General features: G+C 35.3%; 1 protein-coding gene across 1 annotated transcript in view; it reads right to left on the bottom strand.

Annotated features, from left to right (window-relative positions):
• Positions 1-20,951, bottom strand: part of Mycbp2 (MYC binding protein 2) — a 343,026-nt gene that overhangs the window by 161,748 nt on the left and 160,327 nt on the right. The window contains 7 exon segments of the mRNA XM_029558112.1: positions 2,928-3,119; positions 7,022-7,243; positions 10,963-11,237; positions 11,640-11,832; positions 13,770-13,866; positions 15,573-15,656; positions 17,457-17,591. Coding sequence (XP_029413972.1) covers positions 2,928-3,119; positions 7,022-7,243; positions 10,963-11,237; positions 11,640-11,832; positions 13,770-13,866; positions 15,573-15,656; positions 17,457-17,591 — 1,198 coding nt within the window.

The following is a 20,951-nucleotide window of genomic DNA, read 5'->3' as shown; positions in this document are numbered from 1 at the left end:
TGAACAACCTACTGACAAATTATACATACAACTAGCTCAAGGAATATAATACATGTCTAGGCAAGGTTTACCTGAGAATGTTTCCTCTTTCCCCAAGCTTTATCTACATAGCACATGGTAATTAAAAGTATGAGACTGGTGGATCTAACCTTCTTGGATGTCTAACAGCCACACTTCGAGGCCTATACTAATTGGGTCAAAGGGACAAAGGATAGTTTTTGTTCCTTGCCCTCCTAGGTCAACTAAGCTCCAGGGGACTATGAGTATCTCTCAAAATGTCCTGTAACTGTGGTGCGTCACTTGTCCTCTTGATCCAGGAGGCCATAGAGACCCCACCAAATGGACTTGAACCAGTGTCCAGTCTACAAAGAGGAGGATCAACTCAGAGGGAACAATTCCTCCATGTTTCCAAGTGAAGCCAGCCATGGTCGAGCAGGACCTTTTTGACTTATCTCCACAAAGATGGAACTGGTAAAAGAAAGGAGCCAGAGGCTCCTCCCAAGCCCATGTGACCCCTGAGGAACAGATCCTCAAACGACCTTAGGTGTAAAAAGAAACTGATTTGTTTGGGCCAACTGTAGGATCTTAAACACCCAAAAAGAAAGTATAACTAAAGATTAAAGGGATCAATATAATTCTTTGAGTCCATGTTTCTTGTTAAGCTACTTAACAAGAAACAATGCCAGACAGGAGATATTTTGCTTTGAGTTGTTGGCCAAGGTGGGCCAAGAGACTCCCAGACAATAACTCAGCATAGAATTCGGAAAATGAACAGCAGACCCCAATCTTATCTAAAGGAATATTGGCAACTGATTGCTGCTAGGTGAGGAAGAGCTGATCTTCCTAAAACAAGGAACTCTAGATAGGCTGACTAGATTCAGCAGATGGACAAGCACTGGAGAATGGCTGGGGGCACTGACAACACAATGGACAGTAACAGGGATCACAGAATATATGTGCTCCAGTGGGTGCAGGTGGAGACTATGGGAGGGTGCCATTTGGGATGTGGGTGTATATATATATATATGAATAAGATTGTTTGGGATGTTCTGTATGAAATACACACACAAAAAAAAATCAACAGATAAAAAAATGAATTATATTTGAGGAAGAAGCATAAAAATTTGCTCCATGTTAATCAGTAGAGGTAAAACACATTACCACTGAAATCTACCCCATGATTTTATAGCCATGCTCAGGTGGCTGTCAGAAAGTAACCGACTGTGACTAGTAATAATCAGATATATAGAGATTACGGACTCATGTACAAACATCTAAGTTTTAGTAGCATTAAAAATGAGGTTTTCTGTATGAAACAGTATATTTTGAAATGAAATGGAGATCTGTTTTAAAGGTTAAAACTTCATTCAATTTTATGTATTAGAAGGTTTATACTGAGTTCAGTATTGTATAACTGTATTAATTCAACTGAGAACCTAAAAATTTACAGCCAATTTTGAAAGAGATGCATCTTTGCTCTGGAAATTGTTATTAAATATGTTAATGCTGTAATGAAATGTTTCTTCTAATTATGTGGTTATTAAATAATTAAAAACAAAAAACAATAACAACAAAAAATAACACTGACTCTTCTTGCAAAAGACCTGTGTTCGAATTCCAGCGCCTACATAGCAGCTAACTACAATCCATAACTCCAGTTCAAGGGGATCCGACAGCCTCTTCTGTCCTCTGTGGGCATTGCATGACAGGGGTGCACTTATTTACATGCAGGTATAACACTCATACACATAAAATAAAAATAATAAATATTTTTTTTTTAAAGTTTAAAAGAGAGATGGGTCTACAGGAAGGCAAAAAATAGTTTGAAAGAATTTATTATTTTGTGTGTCTATATGGTGTGTGTATATATGTTGTGCTCATGCAGAGTACAGAGGTCAGAGGAGGACATTGTGTCCTGCTCTGTCACTCCATGTTATTCCCCTGAGACATTCTTCTCATTGAATCTGGCACTAGGCTGGCAGCAAGTAGGAGCCAAAGATCCTCTTGTGTCCCCCTACATTGTTGAGTTTACAGGTGTAGACAGACACTTGGTCATGCCTCATTTTTTAAATGGGTGCTGGTGTTTGAACTCAGGTGTTCACACCTATATAGCAAATTTTCTTACCTGCTGAGTCATGCCCCACAACCCTGTTTTTTTTTAAAAAAGAAAATGTATTCATTTTCAACTACATACTCCTGACTATTTAGAAATTAGTTTATAAAGAGCCAAAATGTATCAATAAAGACATTATGTGGAAAAATTAAACATATTTGTTGTTTATCATTTTGAGATAAGGTCTTGCTAGACAGCCCAGGTTGGCCTCAACTTGCAATCCTCCTGCCTCCATTTTCCAAGTGTATGTGCCAGCATGGTTGATAACTGTTAAAAATAAGAAAAGGCATTGGTTCAGAAATGAGCTTTGTTAGCAGAAAGGGCACCACCACAGGAGGTGGGAAAGCATTACAAAGGGACAGCTGTTAGAGACAATATGACAAGAAAGAGAAGCTTCCTTTTAAAGAGGAGCTTCATTAAGAGGGATAAAACAAAGAGAGCTGCCACTGACAGGATGGTGGGGGTAGGGGGCTAAGGCCCAGAGAACACCCTTCAGAGAAATCTCCTAAACAAAGGAAAATACCTAATTTGGGGGGAGGGTGTGGCAAAAAGTTCAGTAGCCACGTGATTTAACTTGATATAGCATAGGTGACAAGGAGTATGGAGGGTCCAGGTACTGGGTAGGACTATAAATTGGTGGCTGTAAAGTCACAGGGCAACATGGCTTCCTAATTGTCCTAGAGAGAGTTGCAGGGGGTTGTGGCCTGGTTTCTTCAGGCTGTGAGACCTGGCTGCTGAGAGTGGACAGCATCCTAAAGGGGCAAGCCTATGATCTCACAGTAGAATGTGCTTGTTTACAAATGTAAATCCTTACTTCAGATCCTAGGGCTGATGCTGTCAGTTCACTGACAATACTAGCCAGTAATCCACAGGTGTTGGAGACCAGGTGGGAGGAGAAGAGTTCATTTTCTCTTCGCAGGCTGTTCCTTACTGGGAGCACAACAATAACCAGCATCTTCTCCAGAACTTCACGGAAGCTTGTCATCCCTGAGATGTTCTCTTCACTCTATGATGCATGAGAAGAGAAAGTACCAAGGTACTGCCTTATTTCTTTCACAGAATAATCAGTCGAAAGACAGTGTCTTTCTATATGCTACTGTTAAAATCAGAATTATTATTTTTTAATTTTTAAAATTTTTTTTAGAAGAAGCATTTCATTACAGCTTTAACATACTCAGTAATTCAGTTTCTAGAGCAAAGATACATCTCTTTCAAAAGTGGTTATAAAATTTTTAGGTTCACCGTTGAATTAATACAGTTATACAATGTTGAACTCAGTATAAGCCCTGTAAGCCATAAAATTGTTTCTTTTTGACTCTTAATTTACATGATGTTTTTATTAGCTTTGCGTCATTTTCACATGGTTCCTTTAACTAAATGTCAGAGAGAAAATTATTTCTATCTACAAGACAGACAACTATTCATCCTATTTAAATTATTCTATAGGGCAGGATTTCAATATGAAATCAACAGTGTACAAAAATCACTTTTTGTACATTTATGTAATTCCTAGGCAGTTTTACAACCACTACTATATTCACTTTCTGAAAAAAGTCAGAATCTACCAGTGGAAAATTACGGGAATAGAAATTATAATTCATTAAAAATTAAAGGAAAAATATTTGCAGAAAAATACTGAAAAGATTATTAATTTAGCTGATGTCCAACATGAATTTTTTTTTCTCTGTTGTCTATGTTCCTGTGTATTTTAGCCCACTGTGAATGTGGTCACATGCACTACTTTGATCAGGAAGCAACACACCAGTGAGTGTTTCATTTCTACTGTGGGCTTGAGGATCTAGTTCCAGATCTTTCATACTACCTCAATGCTGCAAAATCAGGGGTATTATTTACTATTACTCAATTATCAAAACCATATTCTTGGTAACTGAATACGTTATTCCTTAATAATTACATTCTTTACATGTAATGAAGGGGGAACTTAAATTACTTTATTTTCAAAATCAAGTATGTAAATGAATAATCCATTTGGAAATTACACAGTTTTTTCAGTTAAAATAATCACTGAATTATGAGTCACTGGCAACTTATTTCTTAAAGTATAATCTTAATACAGAAAAAACTATTTAAATATATTTTTCATATTTTAGGTATTTCTATTAACAATTATTATCATCATAACTTTTTTGTTAATTTCTAACAATAATTTTTTGGATTTAAAATAATCTGGTTTTCATTTTATTTTTTTTAAATATTTTATTTATTATTTTTATTTTATGTGTATGAGTGTATTGCCTGCATGTATTTGAGCGCACCCACATCTTACAAGGCCTCGGAGGTCGAAGAGGGCTTCGGGTACCCCTGAACTGAAGTTAAGGACGGTTTGTAGCTGCTATGTGGGTGCTGGGAATCGAACCCAGGTCCTCTGCAAGAGCATTCAGTGCTCTTAACTGCTGAGCCATCTCTCCAGCTCCATGGTTTTCATTTTATTAAAACTCAAATTCTTTTATCCCTTTTATCCTTCCATTCTGTAGATATTTCACTTTCTCAGAAAGGTTGTTTTCAAGAAAACGCAATCATTAATTATACTTCATAATCAAGAATCTTTTGGAGCTTCCCTTAGAGGAAATCAGAGAAACAAGAGTTTATGTCTGTTTAGTTTCTAATTAGTAGCTGCCAAGATTAATAGCTGCCCAAATAATAATTTGTCAGGATGATCTGTTGACGAGAAACATGTCAAATGCAAGGTGGTTACAGGCTTTTTACTGGTATTTGGCAATTTCTAACAAATCTTCGACATATTTTCCTTTGACTTTAGGATTTTTTGCACCAGGGATAGTGGCACATGCCTATAATCCCAGCACTTGGGAAACTGAGGCAGGAGGACAGTGAGGTGTAGGCTGGCTAGGACTATAGAGGGAAAAAGAGAATTCTGTACTTAAAAGTTTTATAATGGAAAAATAGTCATGAGCATGCATGAAAATTTAGACAATGATACACTATATAAAACACTTAAATATTTGTAGTATTCTAAATATATGCAGCATATGGGGTATATGACTGAAAATGTTGCACTAAAATGTTAAAATGGTACACTGTCCATTAAGACAGTATCATTAATAAGGACATAGCTTCAAAGATCATAATTAATATAAACACAAAAATACTAATCTCTACATGTTAGTGATTAATACAGGTCTGAGGAGTGATTCTTAAAGAAAACACCAGATCACCCCTAAGTTCATCACCCATATATTTTCATTTCTCAGTATTCTCTTCTAATAAATAGCCTTTTGTGTAAACATTTTACATAGAATCACTGTTCATACAGTGTTCTTCTCATTTTCAAAATATTTGAATTGATACTAAGTTTAAATGTACCAGTCACGTGTGATGGCACACATCTTTAATCCCATCACTCAGGAGGCAGAAGCAGATAGATCTTTTTGAGCTCAAGATCAGCCTGGTCTACATATTGAGTTCCAGGCCAACTGGGCCTACAAGGAGATCCTGTATCAAAAAGACATCCTTAAAATTAATAATGATAATAATAATAGCAAATGTAAATGTACCATGTGAAATAGCAGAGGCTTCTTATACCAAATTAACAAACCCAATTTCACTTAATATGGAATATTAAGGGTCTAACCAGGTTTCTAAACTGTCTTTTTAGTAAAATATACATACGCATACCGTTTTCTACTTATTCTCTCAGTTTCCTGACAAAACACTCGCAACATCTAACAGCAAAATGACAACTTATCATTTAAAGATATCTGATCGTTTGTAGACACTCAATTCAAAGCTGTACATTTTTACCCATCTCAACTACTGCCTAATTAAAATTATAGTAAGAAATAAGTACACAATAAATATTTGTTAAAAAGTTGAAAGAATGGACAATTTAGACTAATTTAAATTACATAGAGCAATCTATAAGGTTGGTACATTTCTTTGGTAATCTCATTAGAACAGGAATTTATAAGAGAAAAAAAATAACTTTTCTTAATTTTCTAGAAATAGGTTGATATATCAATATTCCTTTCATTCACATTTATTAATAAGTACTAGGACTGAAGTTTTTCTATATTGGCTCTTACATTTACTTTTTAAAAATTTCTACTGGGATTCTACAAAGTCATTAAGCACTACAAAGTTTCTTCATGTTATGCTGTTATCTTTTGTTTCTGTGTTACTAAATTTTTCTATCAACATAAAACCATTACTGTACATAAATAGAATATCCTATTTCCTACCACAGTTTCAGTTTTAATTTATAGATGATTCATTCTATAGGTTATTCATCAACACCTAAATAGTAAATAGTTTCATGTGTGCCTTTTTCTCTACAGTGCTTTCTTAGAAAACCAGCAATTGCTAAGTAAGACTCCCTATGCCTATTGTTTTACAATGTTTACTTCAACATTTGTTTATTTATTTATTCATTCATTCATTTAGTGTATGTATGTATGCTCAAGCATGTGCCACAGCACAGATATGAAGGTCAGAGGACAACGTGTGGGAGTCAGCTCTCTTCCACCATGTGGGTTCTGGGGATTGAATTTAAATTGTCAGTCTTGACAGTAAGCACCTTTTCCTGCTGAGCCATCATGCCAGCTGTCTTTTTAATTTTACCTCAGAAACTTAAAATATTACTTTAGAATAGCAAAGACTGCTTATGCTTTTTGCAACTTACTTTCAAATGATATAGGAAAAAATATAGGTATTTACTGTATATTCATTTTTATAGGTGAGTGGTTATTAAAAAATAAGATGACTCATAGGTAAACAGAGAATTTAAAAATTGCTCTTACTATGAAACAGATCATCATTTGTTAATCATTTGGCAAATATAATCACTAATATAGAAGCACAGGTACTAACCTAAATATGCTTTTACTCATGTTTTAGAACTCCATTATAAAAGAGATTTCAGAAAAGACCTACCTGGCTGAGCTTTTCCATATGTCCCACCAAAAGTGGAAAACGGTGAACTAGTGTTGAGTCATTTTCTGTGCTAACTTGCTTAACAATTGATCGCAGTAATACTTCTCCATCATATGCAATAGGGAAAATAGAAGTCAGCTTAACAGAAGTGTGACACAGAGCTGACATAACAGCTGCAAGGAGTCGGCTACTTGATGTCTTAAAGTTTGCTTCCTGGATATCCTTTTGAAAACAAAAATATGCCCCCCACAAATATTACATCAATATAATCCAAGTTTCTGGATATATAAAAGATAAAAAAATACAAATAATACAAAATCATCAATCACACATTTAAGTTGCTTTGCTAGAGGATATCACATCAATACTTTAAAATATAATTATTATCCAGTAATGATGGGGAAAAATAAAGAAAAATCCACTTCCATTTTACAGCAAATATTTATATGTGTACACATCTTCACCATCACAATTTATCATTATTTTCAATATAAGACGTCAAAAAGTTCCAATTAGAATCTACCAAAAGCACTTAAGCAGCAAGTGCTGAAATATATAATTTTTTTTTACAAATAAATAACACAAATTATACTTTGATATTATTATTAACATTTCACTAAGGTCACAAAATGATACTATTATACACTCCACAGTATATTTAGAAATCTTAGTAGCACAGTAGTAAAATTTTATAACAAAATATTAAAAACTTATCAACTCAGGAAATTCTAATTCTCAAAAATCATACATACATTATTTAGTTCTTCAAGCATTTCTGTTGCATGGTCAAGCATAAAGGCAAGGGAACATAATCATATAGTGAGCTGATGCTTGCTAAAGCTAGCCTAGCAAAGGGAGACTGCTACGATAAGAGAAATTAATTTACCCAGTAGTCCAGACAATATTCTTCTAGGAAACCCAAAGTCACTTAGGATGCCCTCATGATAATAATGAATTAAGAGTATGGCAGGGCAGAGACTGGAAGCTATCACTTCCTTACAGTATTAAATGGAGGTGATGAGAAGATTTGCTAACCTTGTCTCCAAACTTAGGGAAATAGTCAATATTTCACTGTTAAGTAGGGTGTCAGCTATAGATTTTTCTTAGGCATCTTTTATCAGGTTAAAAAGTTTCACTACATTCTTGTTTCCTGATTTTTAACCACTAAATACTTGCTAATTTTGTCAAATATATTTTGCAGAACTATTCAAAGGATATGATTCATCCTTTAACATGATGAAAAAATTTTTTTTCAAGTACTGGGAATTGTGCAACATCTTCAACCCAGTTAGTTCTATTGATTTTAATATCAAATTAAACTTGCAATTCAAGATAAGTAATACTTGGTTACAATACAGCATTTATGACATTTGACAGTTTTTTTGGGTTTTTTTTGTCTTTTTGAGACAGGGTCTTCCTGCAGCCCCAGCTATCCTGGAACTCACTATGTAGACCAGGGTGGCATTGATCTCCCAGAGATCCGCCTGCCTCTGCCTCCCGAACGCTGGGATTAAAGGTGTGCACCACCACGTCTGGCAATTTGACAGTTTTTTAAGAACTTCTACATATCTCAGTGATATTTGTCTATTATTTTTCTCTCATAATATCTGTTAGGTTTTAGAATCAGGCATGTCATTAATTATCTCCTATGCTTTCTGAAGGAATTTGTAAGATGAATGTTATTTCCTTGTAAATGTTAAGACTCCATGAAAAATTTGGGTTTGCAATTTTGTTTCTGGGGAAGTTTTTAATAGTGAATTCTACTTTTTAATGGATAGAAGGCAATTCAGATTGTCCCAATATTTTACTGTTGATTTAGACTGTTATACTTTAAAGGAATGTGTCAACTTCTAAAGTTGTGGCATTTACTAGTATAAAGTTGAACAGTCTTATCACTTTCGTTGACAGTTGGATCTCTCTATACTGATACTCCCTATTTAATTTTGGAAAATGGTATTTTTTTCTTTACTTTCTCTCCTCTCCTTCTTTTCAGTGCTGAGGAATTGTTCTCTTCAGGGAGGATGATCAAACCAAGCATGTTACACAGGCACTGTGTCCCTCAGCTCTATCCCCAGTTTCTCTCCCTTAATCAAGTTTAGAATGAGTTTCTTCCTCTCTTTTCAAAGAACCAACATCTAGTTTTGTTAATTTTATTTATTCTGTATTTCACTAATTTCCTCTATTATTTTCTTTCTTTTTCCACTGAGAACAAGATGGAAATCTAATATTGGTTTTAAACATTTGGTTTTACTAGTATTAATATAAACAAGGGCATACATTTCTTTTTCTGAATTATTTTTTTCTTTTATTAAATCGGGTCTTTGACAATTTCATATGAACACACAGAGAACAGATTCTGATTACAGTCACCCTTACCTTCTCTTATTTCCCTTCCACCCGTTACCTTTCCCCCAAGTGCCTCTTCAAGATTTTGTTTTATGACTCAGTGAGTTTCATCAGGGCCACCTGTGTGACCATCCATGGGTTTAGAAGCATCCATGGCAAATTATGGGCTCATTGGTGTGTATACAACTATGCTCCTTCTCCATAGTCCACCAGTACTCCAAAGTTCAGCAGATAGCGGTACTGGCTCTGAAGCAGCAGAGTATTGTATAGGCCCATTCCAAACAGCTCTGAGACTATGCATACATTGACTGTAGTATGTCCAAAAGATGGCATTTCACAGCCCTTCTTCCTGTCTTCTAACTCTTACATTTTTTCTATGATGCTCCCCTTTCCAGGTTGATTCCTAAGCCTTAGAGTGGATGGTATGAATGTCTTGTTTAGGGATGACCATTCAAACATCACTTATTCTCAGCACCTTGGGGGGCCATGTGTCTCTGCAGTCCTTGAAGGGTATACATTTCCTGGAGTACTAGTTTACCTACATCTCACAAACTGATGTTAAATTTTTACTTTCTGAGTAGAAATATCTAAAAGTTCATTTTATGATTTCTTCTTGGGTTCACTGATTATAGTTAAGTATTGTTTGCTGGGAGAAGGGGCCTGTGCCTTTTGAGGGCAGAAGAAGACAGATCTCTGTGAGATCAGGTCAGCCTGGTCTACAGAGCAAATTCCAGGCTAGCTATGGCTACAGAGAGACTCTATCTCAAAAAGACAAAAATAAATTAATAAAAATCAAAAATAAATAAAAGAATTGTTTGTTTTCTAAGAGTTGGTATTTTTCTCACAAGCTTTTATATTGATATCTAGTTTAAGTCTCTTGTGAACTAAATTATAGGCTTTAAAGTTCTAATATTTTTAATTTTACTAGATTTAGTTATGCACTAGCATGTAGTTTCTCTTACTGAACATTCTATGAGTACTTGAAAAGAACATGCGTTCTGTTGTTGAATACGGTAGTTTATAAACGTCAATGATTGATATCATTATTCAAATTCCTGTTCTTTTTGTCTACTTTGTTAGTTACTGGAAGATGAACACTGAAGTCTCCAACCATTAGTGTGATTTGTCTCTATTCTCCCTACAGTTCTGTCAAGTATTTGTACTGAGCGCTTTGAAACTCTGTGATTTGGTGTTGTCTAGAGTGAATGAGTAATTTTAGTATGTCCTTCACTCATTTTCCCTCCTTCCTGTCCTTGCTTCTACGGAGACATCCAGGGCCGTTTGGTGCTATTCTACTCACAGAGTCCCTACTGTTCTTTCCCCCTCGCTCATACAACTGTACCTACAGATGGAAACAGAAGGGCAGCAGCTAAATAAACCGTTTGCCAGTTTTATAACAAAAAGATGGTAATTGAATAAAACAAATTTTTAAACAATTATATAAGGGATGTATACCATTTTTAGATATCATATACAAGTTACTTCCTAACTGACCTTTTAAAAAGTAAAAAGGTAAGGGCAACTGCAATGTTTTCTTGCAGAGAATTAAGTAATGCATTAGATTTTTCAACTAACATTTTGTAAACATAAATTACCTGATCCAAACAATTCAGCAGATCACAAAGGCAAGCCCACTGTAACGCAGGAGTTGGGTAGAAAGAATGAAAACAGGCAGTAAAAGTGTTATGACACTCTTGAAGAACAGCTTCTAGAAGACTCAGGGGCTGACTAAGGTACCCTTGAGGATCATTATCCAGCTTCACCATGCAGTGATCAACTCCTTCAGATAAAATTTTTCTTAATAAAGTTCTGGTTTTTCCAATACACTCTGCTAATTTGCTAGTTTCTTCAACAACTGCTTTTCCTGAAGCTTTGAGGAAAAAATGGACAGTGCTATTTAAGCAAGTATGTGCAGAACAACAAACAAATGTAATTCAGTCATTTACTATACAGATAAAAAATCAAAATACTCATAATTTAGAAATAAAACAATTGAGAGATTAAGTATGTTCTAAAATTACTTCTTTAAAAAAATCTAAACAGAAAAAGCCCCAGTATTATAATGTATTAAAATTAACAATTGAAAATACTATTTGACAAAAATTGTTTAAAAATAACACATACACTCCCTTAATTTTAGCAATATAAAAGCAAATCTGATGCTATAATGAGATAAAAATATATTGGCCCTTAAACCCAGCTATCTCTACATAAGCTTTCTCAGTATCAAGTTGTTTCCTTCCCAAAGTTATTTTTTAAAAATTAATCATACCTGATACTGGATAAATTTCACAGGTATAAACACGCAATAACCTCAGACAACAGGTTCCCACAAAGCGTAGTCTCTCTAAATCTAGAAGTGTAGCTGTGAATTGGAATCCTTTTAATCCTCTAAGTTCTTCAACTCCTAAGACTAAGGTGGTCCAGCTCCAATGAAGAATACTCAGCAATGACTCAAAACATTCCTAATCCAGAATATAATATACACCAATTAGTTCAAAAGATATCGAAAATAATGACATGCAGCTCTGAACTACCTTGAGCTTTTACTGAATTTTGGTAGCTAAAATAATGTAGTCCTAGTCCTCATTGAGCACATTACCATTATCTTTGAAGGAGCATGTGGTGGTACACGCCATTAATTCCAGCACTCAGGAGGCAGATGGATCTCTGTGAGATCCAGGCCAGCCTGGTTTACATGGGGAGTTCTAAACCAGCTGGGGCTACAGGGAGAACTTATCTCCAAAAAAAAAAAATTCGCATTTTGAATTTTGGCCAAAAAAATAAAGTAGTTTGATATTTATGAAAATAATATTCTCTGGTATTTGGCTTCATAAAAATATAGTTCTAAGTTTTCCAGCTACCCAAGTGCCTAATTTATCATATATACAGAGAAAATGCTGAAAAAAAAACACTCATAATTTACACATTTATTTGAAAGACTAGATCAATGCAGCAAAATAAAATAAAAAGTGATACAGGGGAGTGGAGAGATGGCTCAGTGGTTAAGAGCACTGGCTGCTCTTACAGAGGACCTGGGTTCAATTCCCTGCAACCCACATGGTGGCTAACAACTGTCTGTAACTCCAGTTCCAAGGAAATCCAACACCCTCCTCTGACCTCCCCTGGCACTGCAGGACACGGATATACCTACATACATACAAGCAATATACTCATAGACATAAAATAGTATTAAATAAAAATTTAAGCCGGGTGTGGTGGCGCACGCCTTTAATCCCAGCACTTGGGAGGCAGAGGCAGGCAGATCTTTGTGAGTTCGAGGCCAGCCTGGTCTACATGGTGAGTTCCAGGACAGCTGGGGCTACAAGGAGACCCTGTCTCAAAAAAAAAGACAAAAAAAAATTAAAAATTTATATAATTTTAGGGATCAGTGACAATATCTAAAAATATATCTATATAATAAAATATGTAATACAAAAGACAGCTAAATTTTGATAAATTATTAGAAGATAAAACTGATTAGACAATAATAAAAAATACTTGCTGTTTGTATAATTAAAAATTCTAAACTATGGGTTTAGGAGGTTGTCTTTCCTTGCAGTTTAGATGGCTTGAACGATTTTTTTTTAAATTTTTTTAAAATAAATAATTTATTGAGAATTTCATACATGCATATAAGGTGTTTTGATCAAATCCATGCCCACTCCCTCCCCTCCAACTCCTTCCATATCTCTCCATCACTTCTGATGGTTTGAAGGTTTTATCATGTTTGCATGATAACACACTATTGGATCTCAAAGTGCAGCATGTTGTCCCCAATCCACACCAAATCTCAGGCAACTGTTGATAATATGAAAAAAATGAGGATTTAAAAGAAATGACTGAATAAGTTTGTCATATAAATGATTTCAATTACCTAATGACCACAGTCATTTATATAGACATATAGAATTATTGTAGACAACAAGAATTATCTTTATCTGGATGAATAAATAACAAATTCACTGTTTACCAAAATATGTGTTTAATTAGAAAAGCTACAAGTTATTTCAGACATAGAAAAGCTAACTCAGCTGGGCATGCATGTTAAAATGGTAAACAGCATCTTTATTATTTTCCCATTATTTAAAGTACACATTACCTTTGCATAGCATAAACATACCAATATAAAAACAGATCTGAATTCATGAAGCACTGTTGAGATACATTCTTAGAATTAAAACTCTGTACTGAAGCCAGGCCTGGTGGCACACGCCTTTAATCCCAGCACTTGGGAGGCAGAGGCAGGTGGATCTCTGTGAGTTCAAGGCCAGCCTGGTCTACATAGTGAGTTCCAGGACAGCTGGGGCTACAGGGAGACCCTGTCTCAAAAAGGCCAAACAAACAAACAAACAAAACTCTGTACTAAATAGCAAAGCTGAAAACTTATAAAATGGCTTACCACTGAGACAGTTCTTGCAAAAGATCTCTTCAAAATGTGTACCGGTTCACTGGTTTGTTGCTTGCCTTTTGAAGCACTACCATCACTGGTTGGAAGTCTGGAGGTAGTAGATACAGAATATACTCTATTCAAAAATCCAATGTCAATTTTGCCATGTACACTTTGTCATAGTGAAATAATCATATTTTAATTTTTTTACTAGATAAAATATTAATATGGAGCTTTCTTGAAACATTTTCCAATGTTAGTGTTTGGCATGTAAGGAGTATCTTACTATAAGCTCCACCTTTATAAGACTATGTAGTAGAGGATTTCTCCTCCTATTAGAGAACATACATTCTTCATACAAAAGCTATGTTCTCTAGTAATAATGGCATAGTTAGTTATTCAGCCACTAGTACACACAGAGTCCAATGGAATATGTTATGTTCAAAAAGCTACTTGACAGTGACTGTAATAGATAACACAAAACAAAAAAAAAGTCTTTCTTAGGAAAAATTAGGCTTGTACCATTCAAGTTCTTTTAGTGATTACTAGAAGGGAAGAGACAGTTATTTCTTCTACTTTTTGACTACTTATAGTAAAAAAAAAAAAAAAAAAAAAAAAAACATTTTTAGTGAGAGTTTATACTTGCTTGAATACTTTATTCTAGTATTTTAATCTATATATACACAAACACATTGGCATGCAGAATGTCTCAATACACATCTGAATTATGGTGAACTGATTAAAACTCTTTTTAAAAATATTTTATTATTTTTATGTGTATGAGTGTACTGCCTACATGTATGTGAGTGCACTCGTGTCATACAATACTGCAAAGATCAGAAGGGGGCTTTGGATTCCCCTGGAACTGGAGTTAAGGATGGTCTGTAGCCCCCATATGGGTGCTTGGAATCGAACCCAGGTCCTCTCCAAAAGCAGTCAGTACTCTTAACTGCTGAGCCATCTCTCCAGCCCGATTAAAATTCTTAATATTAAAAATATATTAAATACAGGGTTGGAAAGATGGCTCAGTGGTTAAGAGCTGCTCTTGCAGAGGACCCAAGTTTGAATTCCAGCACCCACATGGTGGCTAACAACCATCTGTAACTCTAGTTCCAGGTGATCCAATGCCCTCTTCTTACCTCTGTGGGCACTGTATGACATGGGTGCACCTGCGTGCATGCAAGCAATACACTCATACACATAAAATTAAAATAATAATAAATAAAAGATTTGAATATATATTAAATGCAAAATGAGTAACTTACCACTATTTCAACTAAAAGTAGAAATTAATGGTAAGAGATTTTCTGATTCATTCTATTATAAAATAATATAAAACTACAGGGCTGGAGATATAGCTCAGTGGTAGGGGGCTTGTCTAGCTTGTATGGGACTCTAGGATCAATCTCCAGCATAAAGAGAAAAAAAATGGACTACAGTAAATTGATTAGGACTACATCTAAAGTATTCCTTCACCCTATTCTATTTCTTTAAGATAAAATTTGCTAGTTTATAACATTTTGAATTGGTAAGAAAATCAACAAGAGTAAATAAGCTATTAAACATTACTATTGGCATAGTACAAATAATCTGAGTCATGCACAGTTTAAAATTAAGTCTAATGTAGAAAATGTTTGGAAGTATACTACTATCCAAGTTAAATATTATTTTGAAATTAGCTACATTTCTACTAGCATATTATAACTTGCTGAATGCTTCAACAATTTCTCCATTATTATCCTGAATATTTTATAGCAACTATTTCAGTATAGTAAAAAAATATTGTATTAGCTAAGTATAAATATGTTTTAATACCTGTATAACAATTGAGGTATCTGACCAGCATTAACATCTGTACCATTATTTGATTTCTTTGAACTCTTAAACTGGAAAACAACCCTAAGAGAAAAAGATAATATGATATGAAAAGTGACAAGCTCTATGATTCATTAAACAATTTAATGTTTTCAAACATTATGTTAATAAAATTATTCACTTTTAAAGATAAAATATTACATAAAGCAATAATGTCCTGATTTTAATGCTGAATAAACAATCACTAAAATGAATGATCTTGAACTTGGCAGTGAACTCCCCACCCCCGAAATTCCAGTTCGAGTTTCACCATGGCAGATAAGTTTTATCAAAAGATTTTCACTTACAAAGCATAAAACCTGCTTGACTAGATACTCTGGGTTTTAGCCTCAAAGTGCTGTGATATTCCAAGTCTGAATGATCTATATATGGGAACCACACCATTCGGAGCAAATACATTTCTGGCAAAAATCTTCAAGTTGAAAGAGATCCATACATACAATGGCAGGTTTACTTTTCCTTTAATATTCAGCAACTCAGAATTTACCTCATAAATTAGTATGTGCCTTTTATACTATTATGTCCAAGCATTATAAAAATAAACTTAGCTTCTCTTATAAATGATAGTACTTTTGAACCCTTGAATCAGACTAATAAGAGAAGGCTGGGTTCTGTATATGGTAACATTTGTTTTCTAGTTCACTGAGTACAAATTGGACTAATAATTACTTCACAAGTTATTGAGGACATGAAATCAGATAAGGCATATGAAAGTATTTTATTTTATTTTATTTTATTTTTTACAAAAACTTTGTTGAGAATTTCATACATGCTTATAAGGTGTTTTGATCAAATCCATGCCCACTCCCTCAATGCCAACATTACCCCCTCTGAAGAGGTAACCCTAAAATCTTTTAAGGATTAGATACAAACTTCCAAATACTTTTGACATTTTTGGCCTTGGAACAGAGTATGTTGCTAACAGGCTCAAGGACATTTTGGCTTTTTTCCAAGAAACTGGCTACATTTCTTTGGGGTCTTTTTACCCTAACTGCCTAGCCAATTCCTACCTCCTATTCTTACCACGCCATCCTCTGAAGGGGTTATCCAAAATGCCAATAGGGAATAGGGACGCCGGCCGCTCATATGAAAGTATTTTATAAGCTGAAAACTACATATGAAAAGTTCTTTATGTGTGTGTTCCTGTGGGTGCAAGTATGTATGTATGTGCATGTCTGTGTGGAGGCAGGAGATCAACCTCACATTAGCATTTTTCAGGAGCAATCCAGTTTGCTTTTTGAGAAAGGGTCTCTCCATGGCCTGGAACTTGCCAAGTCGGCTAGGCTGGTTGGCTAGTAATACCCAGGGATCCAGTTGTCTCAGTCCCCCAAGTGCTAGGATTTTAGGTGCATATCACCACAGCACAATTTTTCCTATGGATTCTGAAGACCGAACTCAAATGTTCATGCTTGTGTAGCAAGTACTTTACAGACTGAGCTTTCCTCCCAGCCTGACAGCAGTAAAATTCTCTACTTACTTCATTAAGATAATACTACATGATAAGCCAGAAGCTTTGTAGCTTGCAAACGTTTTGCATACAGCTCCAAACTCCTTGGCATCCTGTCAAATTCTACCTTTTTCTATGTAATCTCTAATCTGGTAATACAGCTTTTAAATAGTTTAATAACTAGAAACATACAAATGCCAACTGACAAGACTAGCGTACTCTTTTTTTCCTGCTTTGTCCAGACTTTAACTTGGCATATTTGATTATAAGACACAAAAGGCTACATAAATTGAATTTTTAGCAACTACATTAATATATTTGAGCTTTTAAAACAAACAAAAATAAGAGTTGTGTAAGTAAAACAACATTCTGCTTACCCATCATCTGTGGTAATAGAAGCTTGTCCATGAGATCCACAGTCACTGCTGGGACCTGACACTCGAGCCCATGCTACATACCACCATCCAGCTTGCAGGAGAACTGGTTCATCAAACATCATTGCATATTTTTCTCTGAGAGAAAGTAATGAGTCAAAGACAATACCTTTGTACTTGCCTGTTCCATATTTTTTACATATATTTTAAATATCTTACGAACAAAATAAAACATGAAATTAATTATTTTTTAAGATTCTTGTCAGACATTATAAATAAAACCTCTATTTTTTTTCTTCACGATTACAATTTGTAAGGCCATTTATTATTTACGCATTTGACTTGTCTTTTTTTCTCCTTGGAATGAATTTTTTATTGAGCTTTTTAAATTTCATACATTTCCCACTAAAATCCAGACCCTCTCCTCCATCCATGCCTCCCCCCATCCTCCCACCGAACCCTATGCACTCTGCCATACATGCTGAATCCTATTCATTCAGGTGTTTGTAACCAAATGTCCTTCAGTGTAAATGCAGTCAGCCCATCCAGCGGTCGTATGTAGTCATACTCTCCTTCACCCAGCAGCAATCAGTCTGAAACAGTTCTCAATCTAGTGCTGGTCCACCACCTATTTCTCACCTCCCCTTTGGGCTCTTGTTTAATTGAGCTGACATGGATCCCATGCTAGACACCACTGCTGCCACAGGCTCACATGAGCCAGCCTACAGTGGCCTAGAGGCCTCCACCTCCCTTGTTCATGAACTACTAGCCCGGGCTCTTACAATTTTTCCGCCTTCTCTTCTGTGAGTGGGTAAGGTTCCATATAGGAGTCCCATCCTACACTCTACAGTCTCTTATTCTCCAAAACTTGGCCAGTTGTGGCCTTCTGTATACCGCACTCTGCTGTACAAGGAAGACCCACTGGTGAGAGTTGGGGGTGCATTAGCCCTCTCTCTACCCCTTATTACACTATGTTCCATGAGCTTCAGTTGTAGAGATTTGATGGTAGATGTGTCACCAAAATCCTCTCTTTTAAACTTTGGAAACTAAGACAAACAAGTAACAGTTCCTTGTGTCTAGAAAATCAAATTACATTTTTTCTATTATTTATTATTCTACAATATGCTTAAATCTTGTGAAACTTTTAAATTAAAACAGGACAGTATTTCTATAAAATCATCCAAATTTTTAAGAAAATGAAAATTTGAATGTTATAAGTCTGTTTACTCAGCTAAAGTGTTTTGAAAGGTAGCAAATTAGGAAAGTGGTTCTATAGTCAAACACCCTGGCCTTAAGGTTTGGCTTTGTGACCTGTAAGCTAGGGGATTTGTGGTAAGTTACTACAACTTTTCCATACCTCAGTTTCTTTACTTGAAAAATTAGGTGAAAATAATGTCTAGCTCACTGAGTTGCTCTGAGACTGAATTAGCTGAAATAAAGTATTTAGAATTGAGCCTATCACACAGTAGCTACAAAAAACATTGATTCATCTATCAGAGAAAAGATATACACAAATAAGAGTACCCGACAAAGAACATAATCAAATTCAATGTTTTAGGTAATAGAATAAAACTAACTGGTTGTCACTAGGATTGACAATAAGAAAAGGAGGGCTTAATGAAGGGGAGAATGCTATAAACAGATCTGAGTCAGAAAATACAAGAGGGTGCTGAGAAATGTTAATGCATCATAACAGATGAACAATAAGTATAAAAACAAGAAAAAGACATGAAATGCTGCTCTTAAGACTCTGGGACTGGTAAGTAGGCTAACAGAAAATCAAGAAGCTTCATGATATAGAAAATGACACCTTTTATTCTGGACTCATAACCTTGTGCTCAAAAATGACAAATGGCTATGGTATATTAAAGCTTGATGAAAATTAGCTTTTCTGAAATGTCCCCTTCAGGCATACTTATAATTCATATTGAAGATTTTTAAAATCCCATGAATTTGATTAATACATATGAAATACTCAATTTTTCTTTAGATGCACTGTTAAGTTCTCATTAAGTATGTCCCTCATAAAAGCAAAATCATTTTCTTACTATCATTTTTACTTCAGAAAACACACACACAGACACACACAGACACACACGCACACACACACGCATGCACGCACGCAAAAAAGCCACTGTATACCTCTTAAGATTTTTTTACTTGTGTGTGGTGTGTGCATGCATTTATGTATGTGTGTATGAATGTACATGTCATTTTTAAAAGTTTTTCATTTGTTTATTTTTATTTTATGTATATGAGTGCTTTTCCCTCATGGAAGTGTACCCCATCATGCCATATTCACAAAGGTCAGAAGAGGTCACCAGAGCCCTGGATCCAGAGTTACTGATGGTTGTTAGTTGCCATGTGGGTGCTGAGAATTGAACTCGAATCCTCTGCAAGAGCAGCCAGTGCACTTGGTGGCTGTGCCATCTCTCTAGTCCTAATGTAGGGTTATCTTTTTTAATTGCTCTCCACCTTATTTTTTGAGACAGGTCTCTCACCAAGCCTTGAGCACACTGATTCAGCAAGATTGGCAGGCCAGGGAATTTCAGGGGTCACCTATATTTGCCTCCTACCCCAGCACTGGGGTTACAGATGTGTGCTACCACACGTGGCTTTTATGTGTGTACTAGGGATCTAACTTAGGTGATCACGTTTGTGTGGCAAGCATTGTACCGAATGAGCTATCTCACTAGTTCGCTCCTTAAGGTTCTTAAAACATAGTTATTATTGGGAAGTATAGTGTACTATTATTAAAAAGTTCAATTAGTATTTTTCCTATATCAATGTTCTCTGGTTCAAAACAGTAATTTACGATATAGTGTTCAGAAAAGTCTTATGATTCCAGAAAGGACTGATCAAATCCAAGTTCTTCTTATTAACTGTGGTGATTTGACTGAGAATGTCCCCCCATAAGGTCCAAGAAACTGAATATTTGGCCAAATGGTACTGGTGGCAGTTTGGGAAGGGTCATGGAACCTTTAGGATGTGTGGCTTTGTGTGAGGAAGCACATTACTGTAGGTGGGCTCTGAGAATTTATAGCCTCTTCCCACTACCAGCTTACTTTCTTTGCTTCCTGCACGTGCTTGAAGATGAGCGTTTTCAGCTTTCTGCTGTAGATGTCTCTTGCCATGCTTCCCTGCATGATGAACTCTTATCCTTCTGGAACTATAAGCCCCAATAAACTGTTCCATCTATAAGTTGCCTTGGCCATCATGTCTTATCACAGCAATAGAAAAGTAACTAATATATTAATTAACTTTCATAAATAAATACAATGATCTGAGTAGGCTCATAAGAACCTTCAGTAAAGCTGATAACATCTCCAAGTATGTTATTATAAAGTATATAATAATGGTATGATGTCAGGGTACATTAGGGATCTGAATTATGGTCTAGTATGACTACCTGACACTATTACATAATGATACAGGTAATAGAAGGTTGTTATCAGTCACTAGAACACTAGAATACTAAATGGTCTCTAGAATATAATG

Source organism: Nannospalax galili, unplaced genomic scaffold (genome assembly GCF_000622305.1).
Source record: "Nannospalax galili isolate Female #2095 unplaced genomic scaffold, S.galili_v1.0 scaffold408, whole genome shotgun sequence".
NCBI lineage: Eukaryota > Metazoa > Chordata > Mammalia > Rodentia > Spalacidae > Nannospalax > Nannospalax galili.
Note: the sequence above shows the minus strand (reverse complement) of the source record. Positions and strands in the feature narration are given on the sequence as shown.